The sequence below is a fragment of the Podarcis cretensis genome (assembly GCF_951804945.1).
Source record: "Podarcis cretensis genome assembly, chromosome: 6".
In the NCBI taxonomy this organism is placed as follows: Eukaryota; Metazoa; Chordata; class Lepidosauria; order Squamata; family Lacertidae; genus Podarcis; species Podarcis cretensis.
Genome location: NC_137175.1, coordinates 79,024,898 through 79,045,001, shown reverse-complemented (window position 1 = coordinate 79,045,001; position 20,104 = coordinate 79,024,898). Strand labels below are relative to the sequence as shown.

The window sequence follows — 20,104 nt, the reverse complement described above, 5'->3', positions numbered from 1 at the left end:
CTGTTTATCAAGCAATATGAAACTTCACAGGCCAAAGTTATTTCCTGGTCAAAAGAACCGAGAGCAGCTTTTTCCTTGTTTTCTAAATGCAGCAACATGCCAGAAAGCTCGAGAAAAATTCTCTACCAGTTAATGGAAAGCTACAGCAAGCAGAACACAGGAAGACCCCCAGTTTATACGAGAAAATAGTATTCCGTTCCTGCGATGATGGGAGGCGGCTTTATTGATAAGTGTAACACATTATGTCTGCAAGGAAGGTGCTGTGGGCCAAGTTGGGAGCTGCACCTGTGCTGTGCTTTGCGCATTGTGGTGTAGCACGTCTTCAGATCCTCAGGGATCCTCATGGTTTTTGTCCAGCACCCTATTTCTAGGGATCTGCTTAACCTGTGGTGCTAACTTGTACAGCTGCACCATCCTTACTTTTGCTAATGAGCAGTGCCATTTTGCACTAACGTCCCAAGTTTGTGTGCTCTCTCTTTAACCTTTGTGATCCAATAACTGCCATGTGCTGCTTAAGAACTGAGAAGGAAGCACTTTGCACAGAAGAGAGAAGAAGAGTTTGGATTTGATATACCACTTTATCACCACCCAAAGGAGTCTCAAAGCGGCTAACATTCTCCTTTCCCTTCCTCCCCCACAACAAACACTCTTTTAGGTGAGTGAGGCGGAGAGACTTCAGAGAAGTGTGACTGGCCCAAGGTCGCCCAGCAGCTGCATGTGGAGGAGCAGAGACGCGAACCCGGTTCCCCAGATTACAAGACTACCGCTCTTAACCACTACACCACACTGGCTCTCACAGCTAACTTTCCCATATATAAATGCTTAAACCTTCACATTCGATCTTCTGCGGCACATTCTAAATGCAACCACCAATTGAGCTGTCAGTTGCACTAGAGAAGGCTGGGCCTCATTTTTTCTTGCTTTAGGTAGCTTTACTCAAGAGTTTCCCTCCCTCTGCACTGTAAGGAAGGCAAGCAAATAGCTGTCAGGATCAGCAATGGTGGTGAAAAGCTTTGGGGTGGGGGAGAAATCACAGAACATAACTGTTACTTTCAGTAACTGTTCTTTGAAAGGAAGTGTGCTTTCACACAGTTTCCATGTGCTGGTCGCACCTGCCATTACCCCCTCCCAACTGTCAACAAATCAGCTTTTTAAGGTTAGAACACAAGGTCAAATGGTTAGCTGGATCTAATCTCCAGCCAACTCAGGCTTGCCCTGCAAATATAATAATAATGCAGAAATACTCAGGTGTAGCTTAGAGAAGCTTCTGCACTTTTGCTGTAGCTGCAAAGGTGAATCCTACAGGAAATACAAATGGCCATTTAAGAGGTTTACCCTGGCTTAAAGACCCCAATTCTGTGATGGATGTGTGGCCACATTTGCACATCTTCCCTAAAGCACAAAAATGTAATGTGCATCACACAGTGTGTGTGTGTGTGTGTGTGTGTGTGTGTGTGAGAGAGAGAGAGAGAGAGAGAGAGAGAGAGAGAGAATCAGATGAATCTTCTCCCTTAAGAAAGAGAAGGAGGCGAAGCGCCCAACATTGGGAACTTTCCACCCTTCATGCCGTCATGAACAGGCATCCATGTGGAGCACCTGCAACATGTATTATGCAATAAGGATTTGGGGGAGCGCACGGCCATCTTCTCCACCACCACGAGAACAAGATTTTAGGGGCACATAAGCATCTAAGTATTATAAAGGTAAAAGGTCAAGGACCTTTGGACTGTTAAAGGCGACTATGGGGTTGCGGTGCTCATCTGGCTTTCGGGCTGAGGGAGCCGCCCTTTGTTCACAGACAGCTTTCCGGGTCACGTGGCCGGCATGACTAAACTGCTTCTGGCGCAACAGTACCTATTTATCTACTTGCACTGGCGTGCTTTCGAACTGCTAGGTTGGCAGAAGCTGGGACAGAGCAACGGGAGCTCACTTCGTCGAGTGGATTCGAACCATCGACCTTCCAATCAGCAAGCCCAAGAGGCTGAGTGGTTTAGATCACAGCACCACCCACATCTAAGTATAAAGGACATGCATATACTCCCTGGTGAATATACTGGGGAGATGTGGTCAGAGTCCCACAGTTCACATCAGCCATTCAGGGATCTGCCCTGCACATTGTGTTTGTTTATTGCAGGAAGCATCAAGGTTGCCATAGAAAACACAACAGCAAAGAATATAAGTAGCTCCTGCTTTCCAAAAAAATAGTAATAATAATAATAAACCTCTTCACAAATTAAACTTCTTAGGTATATATCTGAAAATCTGCAATGCATGCATGTTTGCAAGTAATTTTAGCATTTCACTCATCAACTTGATCTGTTCTTAAGTACAGGTAGTGTTGGTCTGCCGTAGTCGAAACAAAATAAAAAAAAATTCTTCCAGTAGCACCTTAAAGACCAACTAAGCTCATACCAATAACAAACTTAGTTGGTCTCCAAGGTGCTACTGGAAGGAATTTTTTAATTTTGCTCTTAAGTACACACTCCCGAGTCAAACCTTAGTTTGCAGTCACATAGCATGTGAAAAAGCCCAAACTTTACTGGAAGTGAGAGATGGACCAATGGAACCCGTAGGAAAAGTGTCTCTGAAAAACATGATCAAATGTAATTTAGGGCGTGGGCCTTAAGGCATCCCTTCAAAATGTTTTCAGAATCTCCCTCAGGAGTTGTAATCAAGGGGAGAAACTTTGTCTCCACTCAAAGTGTTAGCAACAAAACTTCAGGGACAAACAACAATACCAGCTCGCTACAAGCTGGGATGATAAAAAAGCAAGGAACATTTGTTTTGTGATACAGCTAAAACAGCACAGCAGTGGGAAAACTGCTGCAGGAAGTCCTAAAACAATATAAATCACAGTCAGACTTTCCATACACTTCTAGACACAGGAACTCCGAAAATATCAGACAAGCATGACTGCATACCTAATGCCAGGCTGATAATTCAATGGGCAGAGGCTCTGTTTAAAACATACACTACATATACTTTAATGCAAGTTTTAATACTAGGTTCCAATGTCAAGTGTATAACATCATGTTTACCCCGAAATCCAACCTAGATGAAAACTAAATTAACTTGTAGTGAAGATAGGCTTTTCAAATACTGTTGTAAGCAGGAGCAGTGGAAGATTGATGAGTGGTTAAATCAATGGAGTTCACTCTGAGGGGCATTTAATGCCTATCAAGATCTGCCTATCAACCTCCATAGCTGTGGCTGAGGATGAAGAAAAGAGTCTTGGTGAAGTAGATTTGGCACTATCAGCAGTTAACCCAGTCTCCTAATACTGTAGAACCGATTGATCAGCTTTACCAAGGACATTGGGGCCATCAGGTGAAGAAGGTGATACCCACTTCCTACCCCTTAATCTTTGTTTCTGCATCCCCTGAAGCATGAACATCATATCCTGAAGACCTTGAGTTGAGGCTGGGGTGCTGAATACTGTTCTCTACTATCTGGAGATGGGCTATCATGGCTACCAGAATCTTCATGAAGACCCTGGAAGAAGAATGGCAGGACGCCATGGGGATAGTCTTCATTCCCATAGCTGAGCCTCAGGAAGTGATAATGCAGGTAGGCCTCTATCGAAGCTCGAAAATCTCCCCAGATCAGGCTCATCTAGATCTATTACAGATTCTCTATACTGAAGGTATTTTTCTTTAGAACTCGTTCACACCTATTTGCATAAAAATTTGCTCTGGTGTCTCTTGACTTTGGGGGGGAAACAGAGATGACCAAAGAGCAGATACTAGCTCTATGGCACTTATTGCCATAAGATGTTGGATGGCCTTGGCAAAACAGGCACAATTTTCCGGGGTTGCTTGAGTACAGAAGAACCAAGCGAATGAACTAGAGAATTCAAAATAGCAGCTGTCGTTCACTTTTTGCAGAATTTACGGATCTGAGGCTGTTTCTCTGCAGATGCTTGTAAATGCTGAAATTTTAGTCCCCACTGGTGTCAAGGATAACTTCCAGTCAGAAGGAATGGGGCGCTTCTTACTGGAGTTCTGGAGCACATCCTGTGCTGGCATGCATGGAAAGGATGAGAGGGATCTAAGGAATGCTTCATGCCTGAGGGCTGTTTCTTAGGAAATAGTGGAGGGGCTTTTTGCGTCAAGTTTTACTTGGAACAGACGCGTTGACGGAAAAGAACATGACTAAATTAGGCCCAAGGGACACGAGTGGCGCTGTGGGTTAAACCACAGAGCCTAGGACTTGCCGATCAGAAGGTCGGTGGTTCGAATCCCCACGACGGGGTGAGCTCCCGTTGCTCGGTCCCTGCTCCTGCCAACCCAGCAGTTCGAAAGCATGTCAAAGTGCAAGTAGATAAATAGTTACCGCTCCGGTGGGAAGGTAAACGGCGTTTTCGTGTGCTGCTCTGGTTCACCAGAAGCGGCTTAGTCATGCTGGCCACATGACCCGGAAGCTGTACACCGGCTCCCTAGGCCAGTAAAGCGAGATGAGCACCGCAACCCCAGAGTCAGCCACGACTGGACCTAATGGTCAGGGGTCCCTTTACCTTTAAATTAGGCCCATGAATGTAAAGTCTATACTCAAACTTAGTTGAATACCACCCATTATTATTACAGTATTTATTTTTTTTAAAAAAAATGCTAGATATAAAATGACAGGGCTTTGCTGGAGCAGAAAAAAGAAGTATCAAACTTGTTGGGAAGGCTGAAGAGTGATGATGTCAAACTGTAAGGGCTTGGGGGAGAAAAGTGTAAATTCTACCTTCTCTGTTATTAAGCTACATATTACCACACCCAAACAGATTGTACAGCTAATTATCAAGGCAATATTTCATTTCATTTTGCATTACTGCATGAGAATACATTACAAAAGCAGCATTGTCCCTTCAGATACTATGTAACTTACAACAACAATCCAAGCTTTGGCATCTAAACAACTGGGGTTGGATCCCAGGAGACATGTCTCCCATCATGCATTCCATTCAGAATTGCAACATCATCTTCTGCTAGGGAAAAGTCAAAGACCTAAGGGGAATGTATATGTGGTTAGTGGAACACATACAAGGCAACAATAAAAACCAACTGCCTGCTTCTTAAAAACACACCAGCATCCTGAATCATAATTTTGGTTCAAGAGTTTGTATCTACAACCAGATAGTTAGAATGTCATAGCTCTACTTAATTTGGAAAATACTTGACTTCCTCTCTATGATGTGTCTAGGCTCACATAATTGATCTATTTAGACTGTTTTACTAAGCCAGGGATGCCCAAACTTTTTTCAAAGAGGGCCATATTTGATGAAATGAACATGTGTGAGGGCCAACCGAAGTTGTTGAGCTTTTTTAGGATTGAAGTTGTTGAGCTTTTCTTAGAGTTTAGGTTTACCGCGAAGTTGTTGAGCTTTTCTTAGGATTTTACCCCAGGACATATGCCACCAAGGAGGCTGGATTAAATCAATTGGGCCCGTGAAACGGACTTTGGATATGCCTGTACTAAGCCATTTCTCGTCCATCACTGTTTGTTCCCAACTTCCCACACTCTCAGTGCAACATAAACTGAGCATGAACGTAATGTAGGAACTTAAGAAGAGGCTGGAGGACACATTTAGTCCTGCATTCTGCTCTCAAGTGGCCAAACAGATGCCTTTGGAGAAGCCCACAAGCAGGATCTGAGCACAACCAGTGCGCCATCAGAATGAGTAGCCAATGGTAGCCTTATCCGCCATGAATTTATCTAATCCTCTTTTAAGGCCACCCAAGCTAACAGCCATCGGTGACTCTTGTGGGAGACAATTCCACAGAATTCCATAGCTAGCCCTGAAAGCAATGTGGTTGGACCCTGAAGTCTCATCTACAGCTATAATTTCACGATCTGTTCCAAAACCAAGGGATGCCCATAAATACCATCTGTTTCTTTCTCCCCACACCCCTGTAAATCACCATTAACGATTCTGGGAGAAATGTAGGTCAAAACACCAAGTAAAGTAGAACTTGGGAAAGAAAACCACAATGAAATAACAAGTCTTACACTTTCAAGACTATTTAATGAAGCCAGTGTTCATTGGGGGGGGGGACACAGTGATGACATAATATACACAGAATGTTGATGAGACTAAGAGCTTCTGGGAGAAAGGGGATTCCCTGGCTGGGAGGTTTTTTAAAAAAATCCCTTCTCCTAGCCAAACAAAGAGCTATCCCTCCTTGTAAATATGCTTTCTGAGAAGCACAGGTTTAGTTCCTGGAACACACCAGTTGGCACTTAGAACTGCTAGAATGGCTCCTGGGGGAGGATAGACACAGACTGTAAGGAAGGGACTCTTTCCTAGAGCTTACGAAGTTCGATCACAGGCGGCGCATGTCATATGGTGAAAGGCCATTTCCTTGCCTGCCTCCCCTTTACCCTCGCTTGGTTCCCTGAACTGGGAATTCCTGTAAGCTGTGTGCATGGATAAAGGCAGAGACGGCAGCATTAGATGTGCAACTGTTACGCTACGCACCCGGCATATCCTGAGCAAGTTCGGCATATCCTGAGCCTGGATAGCTCAGTTGGTTAGACCATGGTGCTGATAACACCAAGGTTGCAGGTTCGATCCCTGTATGGACCAGCTGCATATTCCTGCATTACAGGGGGTTGGACTAGATGATCCTCAGGGTCCCTTCCAACTCTACAGTTCTATGATTCTATGATTCTCTTCCCTTGGCTGTCTCAGAAGCAATAAATCCCTTCTTCCCCAGAACTACCTGAGGTGTGTTTTTAAGCAAAGTTTTTAAAAGGACAGGTTTGCAAGCATTTATTTCTTCAAACTGGTAGCTTAGGCGACTAAAGCACTGGTTCGCTGTTTTAACTGGTGAAGACCAACTGGAATATCTGTGGGACTGTTCATGGCAAAATGTTCATGGCATATTTTGCCAGCCCACTGCTTTCCCATGCTTTCTGTGTTGCCTCCCCACCACCTCATTTGTGCTGATTTTCTTTGGCGGGGGGGGGGGGGACACTTAAATAATAACAACAATAATTTTATTATTTGTACCCCACCCATCTGACTGGGTTGCCCCCGCCACTCTGGGCAGCTACCAACACATATAAAAACATAATAAAACATCACACATTAAAAAGATTCCCTATACAGGTAAACTGCATTATCAACCGAAATGCTTAAAAACACAACTGCAATGCCCGGTTGCCAAGTATGAACTGACAAGCTAATCAGAACCCTCCTTGCGCCTTCTCCTTCTAATTGCTTCCTGTTCAGTGTAACATGGCCTTAACAAACCCTAATTTTAGTTGCTTTTATCTGCTGCACTTGCCTTCATTTTATCTGTTTGTTTCAGCTCATATGCTGATTGTATGATTTTATTGGTTCGGTCACTGTTAGCTGCCCTGTGTGATGCAAAATGCATTGGAAAGGGTGGAATATACGTTTTCTAGTATGTAAATCAGGGTTTCCCAAATTTGGATCTCCAGATGTTACTGATCTACAACTGCCACCTTCCCTAGCTAGTGGTCAAGGATGATGGGAACTGTAGTTCAAAACCAGCTGGAGACCCAAGTTTGGGAAACGCTGATGCAAATAAATGTCATGACTTCTCCTTCAGTTGACCCATAACAGCTGGTCTATGAACGCAGAGGTTCCATTTAACTATCAAGGATAATTTTATCTACTTATTTATCTAGCTAGCTATCCAGCTATTTCCCAGCTTTCACCCTAAGGTCGCGATAACTTACATGCATTTGCTAAACCCCTTTGAAAGCCATCTAAGCTCTTGGCCATCACAGTCTTGTGATTCTCTGTCTCACTGTGTACAGTGGAGCTCATTACCAGGTAAGTGTGCAGCAGACTGCAGCCTTAGTTCTTCAAAAACCTTTCCTGAAAAAGTAGTTCAGGAGCAAGTATCTGCCCAACATCTCCCATGCTGAAAACTAATGTTAAATAAGTTTTGTGCTTCCTTGCAATCTTCCTATCCTCTTTCAATAACCCTTTCAAATCTTTGTCATCAAAGAAACCAACTACCTTTCTCTGGCTGACTTCCTGCTTCTGATATATTTAAAGAAATGTGTTGCTTGTGTCAGTGTTTTTAGCAAGGTGCTCTCCAATTTCCTTATCACCAACTGACATTTGTTTTGCCAGAGTTGGTGCCCCTTTTTATTTTTCTAACTCGGCCAAGACTTCCACTTTTTAAAGGAAGCCTTCTTGCTTTTTATAACCTCCTTGACTTTGCTCAACAATCACACTTGCATTCTCTTGGACTTGTTTATATCTTTCCAATTTGTGTTCATCGTTATATCTGTACTTCTGGCATTCTGGTATTAAATAACCTCCAATTTATGAAATAACCTCCAATTGCCCTATAGACAATTGTCCTATAGACAATTGTCTCTTGAATATCCCTTTTAGATTGCTTTCAACTTACCCTCATTTAAGTTCTGTCTTTAGAAATTACATGCAACCGTTTTGGACACCCAAAACAGCTTTCCATTCATTGCACAATTCAACAACACACAGGGCACTTCCAGACTGCCATATTTTGTGGTGGGATTAAACTGCATACTGGCAAATTCAGGCTGTGCCATTAAAGTGGGTGCGAAGCTCTTGCACAGCAAACCCAATTCCTCTCCCTTCAAAAAAATCCAGACTTTTTGCAGTTAGGAAAGTGATGGGAAAATGCACTAGAAAGTATGGGATAAAACTCCCCCACTGTCAGGGGACTGCCAGTGGAACAGGGAAGGGAGGCAGAGGGGCAGTTGGGATACAGGGAACCTCTGAAAATCTTGAGAAGCAGTTCCTCTTCCTGCGGTGGGGAAAGCCACACCTCCAGTGGGGAAGAGGGGAAGGAACCAGAGGAGGATGCTGGGAGCCCCTGTGCCACACCTTGCCAGTCTGAGGGTGGAGAAAGCCACACCTCCAGGGTAAAGGAGGGGAAAGGGCTAGAGGATGCTGCTGGGAGCCTCGGCACCGCTCCTTGCCAAGCCCACCTTGCGCAGAGGTGTAAAACGCAAAGAAGGAAGGAAAAGGCTGGGGGTGACTAAGCTCTTATGTTGGGGGAGGACCCAGAAACGACCACTCCCGGATTCTGCTAGCGATTGAGGCAGACATGAACTGATGGTTCTGCACTGTAAATAGTTTTGCACCAAAATAAAACCTGTTATAGACAGGTCGGAGTCCTGCCTGGTTACTCACAAGCAACCACCACTAACATCTGACACCCACAAACAAATCAGAATGACTGCTCAATAAACAGCGGATACTGTATATATCCTTTCCACAAACTTTATGCAAAAAAACCCCTCAGTACATGTACTGTCAGGAAGCAATGTTAAGGGTACAAGGGTCTTAAGCCCCCCCCCATCCTGATCTGGTTCACTCTGCTTCCCACCCCACCCATATTGCAAACATAATTGCCCTTAATCTCCTTAACTGCAGGGGAACTGTCCCCTTCTAAATCTACACTTTAGTGTTAAATATTTTCTACGCTTTGGTCTCCCAAGAACTAAAGCTAAATTTCATTCTACTCCTAAGCCAAACTTTTTTTCTTTTTGGGAACAAATATTCTTGTGTTCTACCCAGAAACAGACAAAGAGAACAATATCTCATAGTGGTAATTGACAACATCAAGTAGAGCAAGCAAAATCAATAATAAAAAAGACGTATCTAATACTTTACCTTTAGAAATGTTACTAAAATCACAATTTTTAAACTTATACAATCAAATTCAAATTCCTCCTTTTTCTGCCTAGTGAAAAGAGAGCTATCCCCTCTATAAGGAACTTTTAAGTTTCAGCAAGTGGAAGTACGTTTAGGTTACTACTTATAAGGCTAAATCTTCATTTTAGCCCACCTCATTTTAAAACATACAAATTTAGCTTTATCCGTTTCAAATTTAGCTTTAGTCTAGGTTTAACTGAGAATTGCCACAGGATTTATTTCCTCTTTTAGCACATGATGCCCTTAATACGCTATATTACGTTTCTTTAAATAATGCAGCAATTACTCTTTTGTTCTTCTCATGGAGGTGCCTACTTCACCTGGCTCCTTGCCATTTTCTCAATGTTTTGTCACTGGGATTGTGATGTTTTGGATCAATCAACAGCTTTTTAACTTTTCATTGTTTCCTTACATGTGTGCTTGCTAAAGTTCTGTTTCATTCTCATGTTATTCCCAAATATTCCATCTTATGTTAATAGACATGGGATGGCAGAAGAGGAGTGTAAAATAATGAAAAGTTATGTCCAAAGTACAATAATTCATGTACATCTGGCACAAGGCAATCTGCTCTTACCTGACAGTTTTCCAGGACCCTCTCTGGTTTTGTAGACTTTGGAATAGTGACAATGCCATTCTAGGATGAAAAATAAAAACAATTTATATATTCCTAAAGTTCTATTTTTAAAAAGAAAACGGAAAGAGGGAGTGGGAGAATGAATTAGAACTATCTCACCCAAGTCAATGTGTCTAATTAGTGGAAGTTGTCAGTGAATCATCTCTTTACAAATGTTAAGTTAACCTGAAACAATTCAGCTTAGTTGAGATGATAAGCATGTGTCTGGAATGTACCAGGTGGGGAATTCTAATGACTGGAAGCTCTTTCATATAAAAACCCCTGCACATGGAAACTAGGTGTCTGGGAGAAGTATTTTAGTCTACTCTTCTCCCTGATGTGCTAGTTTCCTATGAATCCTGTAAACCCCTATCCTCAGTGGTACAGCCCACATACAGATTTACTCCCTTCATCTGCTGTTTGGAAGCGCTGGCCAGGCTTCCTCAACCTCGGCCCTCCAGATGTTTTGAGACTACAATACCCATCATCCCTGACAGCACTGGTCCTGCTAGCTAGGGATCATGGGAGTTGTAGGCCAAAAACATCTGGAGGGCCGAGTTTGAGGAAGCCTGCACTAGGCCAAAATACCTCCTTTAGCAAGACGTCTGCAGTCACTTTTGGGTCCTATGTGTCTCCGAATATAACAATATTAGAAGTCTCTCTATAAAACACCAATACTGAAATGACTTGCAAGTGTATCTATCCAAGGGAGGAACCATGCGCTCATCAAACACAACTCTGCAGATCAAGTTTGGGCACAGTGGCATTGACAAAGAATTAATCCACACAGGACCCCACTTCTTGCAGGCCAGTATTTCAGCCTCCGTAGTTCTACACTGACAGAAGAAGAGGATGCTCAATTTTTGGATCTCTTCCACTAATAGATTGCTTGTGTAACACTGGCAGGAACAGCCAAGCTAAACTTAGTCCCAGGGACAAGGTATCTTTCAATCTCTCTACCCAACAATCGTCTAGACTTCAAGCCAATTACTTTAAATAGCCACCCAACAACCTTGAACCATCAGTGTACTCCTAGCACTGAGGGCACTAAGAGACACATGAGGTATGTCTTCTATTACTGGGCATGTTTTATGTGGGTGGGCAGGAAATACATTAATGTTTAATAGGGTATTGTATTTTAGTGTTTTATTGGAAGCCGCCCAGAGTGGCTGGGGAAACCCAGCCAGATGGGAGGCGTATAAATAATAAATTATTGTTGTTGTTGTTATTGCTATTATTACTATTATTATTACAGACAAATTTTTAAAACAGAGATAGGTTCAGGGACGCCAGCTCCTAGGAGCTGAACCCCTTTGAGCCTCCTCCCCCCTCAATATTTGTTAGCAGGGGGCTGAGCCCCCCTCAATGTTTGTCCAGGTGCGATGCTGTACATGATGCTATCACATGAGCCAGGAACCTGGTGGCTCCTCCTCTTCCTGCCATGGAGAGGAAGTGGTCCCCAGCCTGTGACAGCAGCAGGAGGAGGAAAAGGTGGAGGAGCCACTGGAAATGGAAGCCAAGCTGCAACACAACGCACAAACATCACATGTCACATCCGGGTGTCACACACAACATCATGCATGATGTCAGTCCCTTCCCCCAGTATCTATTCGGATTCGGCGCACCTCGACGGGACCAAGAATGCTGGCAACTTTAGAACTTACCTGTATGCTCCAGCGTATACATATTTGTGCAGGAGTTCTGCCATATTTCTTTGCAAGCTGAATTACGTCTGGATGACTAAGAGCTTCACCTTTAGCAAGTGGGCAGTAGCCTTCGAAAACAATATTCCTGCTTTGGCAGTAATCCACTAATTCTTGAGGCCTATGGAAAGGGTGGTATTCAACCTTTTATAAAAGAGAAGAAACTTTGCAGTTAAAACCATCACCAGCTTTTAATCTATCACAACTCAAAGGTCAAGCAACTGAAGTGTTACTTCTTATTTGGCAGAGTGCTATCAGTTTTAAAAAAAAGAGGAAAGAAGAAATTGATATTGATATTTTCTCTTCCCTTCAAAATGCCAGGAAAAAGTCCCTTGGGTGCAAACATGGTACCCTGGAAAATTTGTACGCTGGCTGCCAACATCCTCAGAAGTTACAGAGATGCACCAACTCTTTGTAGTAATGTTTGAAGCAGTTTGCTGGGTGCATTAGAACTCTGTCCCAAGACATCAATCATGCAAGATCATTGCCTCTTTCTCCTCCTCCTCCTCTCCCATGTTCCTATGAACAAGAGACTGAGATTACACTGGGTTCTCAGAAAAGAACAGCACAGCCATACATGATCTGCCTATCACCAAAATGCCACTATACAAGTACCTGCCTTCACTTCAGTTGTACAGTTCCACCTCTTTGTAGAGCAAATTCACACAGTTGCTCTTCTACCATCATGAAATGATCTCAGCACATGACCTATGTGGAGATGAGTCTTGCAGAATAGCCTGGCAAGTATTCACCCATCCCATATGATCAAATTTGACCTCATTTGTAAGGCTTTCATCAAAATCTTCAGTTAGGTTAGTTGGTTGTGCATAAATCTTAACAGAGGGTTACGGGAAGGAACCACCCCCCCCAACGGTGCAGCAGTAGCATGTTAATAAGGGGCAACTTGGGGAAACATAGGCTTTCTTAAACAACACACACAGCATGGCTGAGATATCCTTAAAATGGAAAATCCCATTCATTTAAATTTGTAGCAACTTATCCAGTTCTTAAATATATATATTTTAGACAGAGCATACGTATATCTTTCCTGCTGACATATATGGACTGGTTACACAGTGACATTAATCCAGCCAATATTCTGTAAACTTTATGGTATAAAGCAAACAAAAAAGGTCAGGTCCAAGGAACTTAAAGAGTCAAAGGGGGAGAAGTGAAGGAGAAGGGTGGAAGAAGAAAGAGTACCAGGGGCATGAACATAGAAAGATTTAGAAGGGACGGGGAATTGGGCAAAAAAAGTGTGTTGGATGCTGAGGCCAAAAATGGTCCCACTAGGGAAGCTGGTCACAAAGAAAAAAAGAAAGAAAGGAAAGGAAAGGAAAGGAAAGGAAAAGGACAATATGGTCCTTGATTTCTCATTAGTCTTAATTAGGCTTGTGATTAGTGCGCATGCATGCACACACACACTTTTAAATGAATAAATATGGTGAAATCTCCACTAGTGGTTATGACTATGCTACCCAAGTTTTGCTAGGGATTAGAGCAGAATGTAAAAGTTTACTCTTTCATAGACTGGGAGAAAGGTGTCACAGTATACCTGCTGACATAGAAACCTGTCCTTTAGTTACAATCATGGGTCAGGAAAATGTGGAGTTTATTAAAAGAGGAGTGTGGGCAGAAGAAAGAAAAAAGGCATATAAGTTAGCTTGCTTGCACAAATCATCTGTGCAAGGAGCTTTGCTGGTGTGTTCTGTTTGTGTGCCCCATCCAAACCGACGTAATTGGTTGCAGTGGCTCAATGATGGTGTCCCACCTCTCAAAATCAACAGTCAGTTCCTCCTGAGGAATAGGAGAATAGGAGGAGGTGACAGGCAAGAGGAAGAAGGACTAAATATGTGTGAATATGTGACGAATATAACTGATATAGGACCCCAAGATTCTCGCAACAAGTCATTCTGTGGCAAAACGTAATAAAACGTGAACTATTCTGATGTTACCCCTCCCTGTAATTGAAGCATGGATGATTAAGCAAATTCAAGAAATGACACGGTTCCTGGACAGAAAAACACAAGCCCCTCATGTGCAGAAATCCAACATAAATTATCTGGGGGGAAAAGCTGCTTTAACTGTCACACGTCTTCCAGTGACCTAACCGTTTTGCGTACTTTTGATGGAGAAGACGACACAATATCTCAGTTTAGCACCATGACATCAACACAGGGAATGTGGAAAATTTCGTCCACCCCGAGGAGGATGAAGGACTGCTTCCTGTTTCTCATCTTTAGTACATGTTGTCTTTCCAAGCAACAATAGTCAGGAACAATAGCCTGGCATCTGCTCAATCCAGACTCTGAAAAAACCAGGCTCTCAAAGGCTAGGCTGAGTCAGCCTAAACCGACTGTGATCAAAAATGACGGGCTGGATAAGAGACAAGGTTCAAACAGCAGACACATCCATCTCTTCAACCTTTGAAGTTTCTTGACCTCTCTGTGGTATTCAGCACCACATGTTTACAGTTTGCAGAGACGTGATGGGGATGGCTGATTTGCCCATGCTGCTTGCACCTGAACAGGCTATGGGGCATGCCCAGTATTTACTGTTGAAGACTCTGAGGAAGAATGGAGAAGCAATACTCCAGGTGGAGCTTTCAGACTCACCAAATGCCAGAGAACTAACAGTGTGTTATTTCCCAAGGAAGAAAAATGCTGGGGGGAAGTGCAGAAAAGGTCAACCATAAATTATCAGTACGTTGGAGTACCTTGGCATGTGTGTGTGTTTTAAGAAACATGCAGATTATGGAAAGGATGGGATAAGAGATTTATAAAATTATGCATCATGTGGGAAAAGTTGATAAAGAAGCTTTCCCCCTCTCTTATTGCATTATAGTAGAACCCCTAGTTTGGAATTATTCAATGAAATGGATTGTCAGGAGGTTCAGGTCTCCTGGCTCTCACTGGATGAAGGACTTGAACTTTGTGTACAGTTTCTGCCCAAACCTTTAATGCTCAGTACATAGGCAAAATAGGTGCTATACGTGGCTATTGATCCAACCCTTGGGTTCCATTATATAGGAATGGGGCATGCACAGCTTCAATGTGGGACTGAGTAGCGGCTGTTGCCTTGGGATTTGCCCTCACTTTGTTGGGTGTGTGGTGCTGGATTCAAGCCCTCTCATGCTCTTCACCATCTCCCCAAAACACCAGTTTGCTAGTCAAAGCCTTCAAACCACTATGCATAGTATACTCACCTGGTTAACGTGTGGGGTTACCTGGCAGTCTTCCTTCAGTTGTTCCAAATGAGAAATAAGAAAGTTGCTTACTCCAATAGACCGGCATAAACCTGAACAAAAGCAAAAAGGTGCTACGTGTTTATAACATTCCGCCATGGTGGGAGATAGGAGAGGGGCCTAGTGCACACATTATAACCAGGTGGCCCAAAGAGAGTTGGGTTTAACAGTACTTCAGCCTGTTAAACATGGAAATGGGGTCCACTCCCACATACAATTTCTGTAGTCACTCAGGGAACCCCTGCCATCAGTGAACACGTAGAGGTAAAGGTAAAGGTACCCCTGCCCGTACGGGCCAGTCATGACAGACTCTAGGGTTGTGCGCTCATCTCACTCTAGAGGCCGGGAGCCAGCGCTGTCCGCAGACATTTCTGGGTCACGTGGCCAGCGTGACGAAGCTGCTCTGACGAACCAGCACCAGAGCAGCACACGGAACGCCGTTTACCTTCCCGCTATAAAGCGGTAGCTATTTATCTACTTGCACTTAAGGGTGCTTTCGAACTGCTAGGTGGGCAGGAGCTGGGACCGAACGACGGGAGCTCAGCCCGCCGCGGGGATTCGAACCGCCGACCATGCGATCGGCAAGTCCTAGGCGCTGAGGTTTTACCCACAGCGCCACCCGCGTCCCTACTGAACACGTAGAGCCGGCAGACAATTGCTGATACCGTGTGTGTACTTTACCATTTAAAATCTGAATACTTTTGATACCCAAATTTAAGTAGTAGAGCATGCCTTGGCTGTGTCCGAATGGCCCTGTGCAAATAACTACCTCTCAGCATCAGTCAGCTTTCTTATGAGATAAGAAAAGGTTGTTACCTACATACAAGCTCTCAGAAGAGGGTGGGCTATAAAAATAAATACATTTTAGGAATGATGAAACGGTCATCAAGTGAGGGAAAGGTTACACACACCCCAATTTATGCATAATGAGAGTTCTGAGTAACATCATAGGGTAATTTTTTAGAAAGAACAACACTGAACTTGCAGTTTGACAGCATTATCTGAGGACACAATTCAATCAAGATCCCTTTAGGAAGCAGTTTTATAATCTAAACACACAGGGGGCTCCCTGGTGGATTCAAGCTCCAGGCTAAATTCTGGGAAAAGCTGGTGTAGTGTAAGCAAAGAACAATTGGACTTTGCCAGGTTGAAAAGGAGGAAATGGTGTTCTGAACAGCCTGCCAAAAGCTCAAAAGAAGTGGAACATGCGTAGAAGACTAATAGGGTGTAAGAAAACACAAGGACAAACAATCCAAACAGACTTCTGACTACTTTCAGGTTATTACTGCAAGGAAGACATTCAGTAAAAGAAAACCCACAGAAACTATACTTATGAAGTCAGGAATTAAGAGCACAAATCTATAGCTGGGTTTTGCATTTTCTAACGCTGCCTGCCATCAAAGGGCCATAATTACATGCATGCAGCTCAGCATGCTTCCACAAAATTATGTGTGTATATAGAACTGTGCCGATAGTTCCAGAAACAGCTAAAAAGAAGGGGGAAATTTGCCCTAATTTGCTAAACTAAAGCGATTGTTGCATAAGTGGTTTCATCTGCCATAGGCAAACTGATAACATCCAGAAAGTTTAAGGCAATCTGTTTTCTCTGAATCCATCTCATGTCTTTATTGGCAAGGGTTGCAAGCTTTCAAGCTGCACAGAACTCTTGTTTCAGAATGAAACTATTATATGGGGCAATTATCAGCCATACTGATTTTCTTGTGCTTCACGGCAGTGCTAGATTAATTATCCTGTGTATTCTACAGAATACTGCAATGGAAAAGTACGAGGTCATCCTGCTTCCTTGAACAGTGGAGACAAGGGTAGTTTCCTCCCTTCCCCAGAGTCCTGACGAACAAGGGTCAAGCTCATTGATGGAGGAAAATTTAAGACATGGGTAACAAAACATGGAAGCTACTTAGACAGCCCAAACACAGCAAAAGGGGCTTGTGAAGACAACAGTTGGACAGGGAACAATGGGAGAAAGGAATAACTCTGAGCAGCCATCAAAATGATGGGACATTGTTCTTGGCTAAGAAGCAGCCATGCACTAATTTTTATTTCTGTTTTAGAGTGCACATTATGGTAAAGTGAGCAAGCTCTGGTCCCTTAACCCTACCAGCCCAACAAAAGATGTTTTAAAAACAATTTCTAACGCTGTATGGAACCTACCTAACAACCTTCAGTTAAGTTGACCCTCGAATAATTCTGAATGGTGTTCACGCTTCTGCCACTGTAGAATTCCTGGGAGAAGAAAGTTCTCCAGAAAAGGTTTGTTCTGAGAAAACCTCTCTCTCTTAACCAGACGCTTCAGATGTAAAACAGGAGGTGGCTAGTTCCATCACACCCTAGTTATGAGCTTACTTGCAGTACCTCTTTATTGGGTAAAAGGACTGGATGGACCTTTCATTTGAGGCAGTACACAAAGTATTATATTTTTTATGAATAGCCAGAGACAGACCATTGGTTCCAAAGTTCACATAGCTCACTTCCCCAAGAGCACAGGGTAGACAACAGCATTTTACTTCAATGACCGCTCTATTATAACAAATATTATAAAGCTTTTAAAACATGAAGTAAAAGTCTCTCTCTCTGTGTGTGCACCCACCCACCAAAAAAATGCCATTAGGATCTCCTAAGATACGATCCTGTTTAATAAATGAATTGGCAATATGATCACTCACAACTTATGAACAGACTGCTTACCAAATTAGACTTTGCTTGGATAAATATGACAATATTTGGAATGTGTTTATACAAAATGTATAATAGGCTATTAATAGTTACATATGTATTCAGATGGGACGCAGGTGGCGCTGTGGGTTAAAGCCTCAGCGCCTAGGACTTGCCGATCGAAAGGTCGGCGGTTCGAATCCCTGCGGCGGGGTGCGCTCCCGCTGCTCGATCCCAGCGCCTGCCAACCTAGCAGTTCGAAAGCACCTCCAGGTGCAAGTAGATAAATAGGGACCGCTTACCAGCGGGAAGGTAAACGGCGTTTCCGTGTGCGACTCTGGCTCGCCAGAGCAGCGATGTCACGCTGGCCACGTGACCCGGAAGTGTCTCCGGACAGCGCTGGCCCCTGGCCTCTTAAGTGAGATGGGCGCACAACCCCAGAGTCTGTCAAGACTGGCCCGTATGGGCAGGGGTACCTTTACCTTTACCTATGTATTCAGATAAAAATTGCAACTTTAGAAAAGAATGTATGGGTTAGGGTATTTTTTCGCACATATCCATATATTATTTCTTTCTCAACACGTTTTTGTGCCTTTTCATTTTTCTTTTCATTCATTTTTCTTTCTATCCCTTCATTTATTTAAAATTGAAAACTTTTCAATAAAATATTAATACCAACAAACCTTTTGGAGCCAAAGCAAACAGCAGAAGATCGAAGCTGAACATTCCCAACTTTGGAAACCAGAGTGTACGCAAATTCCAAAAGATACCTTCAACAATGTCATTGCATGAAAAAGCCCTAAATCCATATTGAGGCTGGGAGAAAAGGGGCTTTTTCCAATGGCAACATTTGAATAGCAAACGTCTTGGACCACAACAACAGCCTCTTAACTGCTACATGCACTGTGTTTATGGACATGATAGGCTGGATCTTTTGATTGCTCTTAGGGACTTGGATATGACACAGAAAAGGAGTCAACCTTAACGCGTGATGAGGCTCAAGACTAGCAGCGCTTTATCAGGGAAGGCCAGGACTTTAATGTGTTGCTGCACCGAATCTTGAGGGAGCTGACAGCTCCCAGAACACGGAGGTAGCATAAATCCAGCAACCTCTCACTCGTGAAAAGGTGAAAACGGAACAGACACAAGTTAATCTGAAAAATACAGCATGAGACAATTTCGAAAGGATTATTAACATGCTAATGAATTGGCACACAGCCACCCTATGCGTGGAATCACCACTGATTTGTCTTGTCACGGGAATCATACATAAATGGAACAGCTAGAGGGAAGGAACTCCTTGTCCGTCTCAAACAGCTGTGTTGTCGAGCTCAGCATGCTTGCATAATTCCCATTAATGCTAATAGGATTCGGGGATGTATAATGGGGTGGACACCTACCTTGATCCGGGATTTAAATATAAATTTATATTAACATAAAAGGAACATTTGCAATTCAGATGCAGCGCTCACCATACCATTTGCATGCTAGAGAGGAGCAGCAAAATATGGCAATGCATCAATTTTACTTGTTTTATATATATATGTGAGCTGCACGCATTCATACGCGCAAGCGGCAATATATGGCCTTTAAATCGGTAGATACCTTGCCCTGAAGGTCCTGGAACGAGGAAGATGTTCACAATATGAGGCCATTTTCCCGAAATGTCAGCGTTCACCATGCACAGCCAACTTAGCCACAAAAGTATGAATGTACCTGCAACATACTTCAATGAAGAAACACATAAAAGCATTCTTCATGGATATATATTACAAGTATATCCGTCCATTGGGGGGCGTGGTCTAATCATTAGTTGTGCATAGGCCTGGCCAATGTATTGATACATCATCCTGCAGACTGTCTTGCCAGAATGGTGCATGCTCTAGTTATCTCCCACTTGGACTACTGCAATGCGCGCTACGTGGGGCTACCTTTGAAGGTAACCTGGAAACTGCAATTAATCCAGAATGCGGCAGCTAGACTGGTGACTGGGAGTGGCCGCCGGGACCACATAACACCGGTCCTGAGAGATCTGCATTGGCTCCCAGTACGTTTCCGAGCACAATTCAAAGTGTTGGTGCTGACCTTTAAAGCCCTAAACGGCCTCTGTCCTGTATACCTGAAGGAGCGTCTCCACCCCCATTGTTCAGCCCGGACACTGAGATCCAGCACCGAGGGCCTTCTGGCGGTTCCCTCATTGC

The 20,104-nt window shown here is 43.4% G+C and overlaps 1 protein-coding gene across 3 annotated transcripts in view; it reads right to left on the bottom strand.

Annotated features, from left to right (window-relative positions):
• LOC307218812 (putative oxidoreductase ZK1290.5) overlaps positions 1 to 20,104 on the bottom strand; it is a 71,821-nt gene that overhangs the window by 8,031 nt on the left and 43,686 nt on the right. For 2 of the 3 annotated variants that reach the window (XM_079981699.1, XM_079981698.1), the window contains exons 4-6: positions 15,192 to 15,283; positions 11,948 to 12,130; positions 10,245 to 10,304 (exon numbers count right to left, since the gene is read on the bottom strand). In XM_079981699.1, coding sequence (XP_079837825.1) covers positions 10,245 to 10,304; positions 11,948 to 12,130; positions 15,192 to 15,283 — 335 coding nt within the window. Of the gene's footprint in view, positions 1 to 4,872; positions 4,992 to 10,244; positions 10,305 to 11,947; positions 12,131 to 15,191; positions 15,284 to 20,104 lie in introns of all 3 variants that reach the window. The other variant, XM_079981697.1, reaches the window with a different exon arrangement.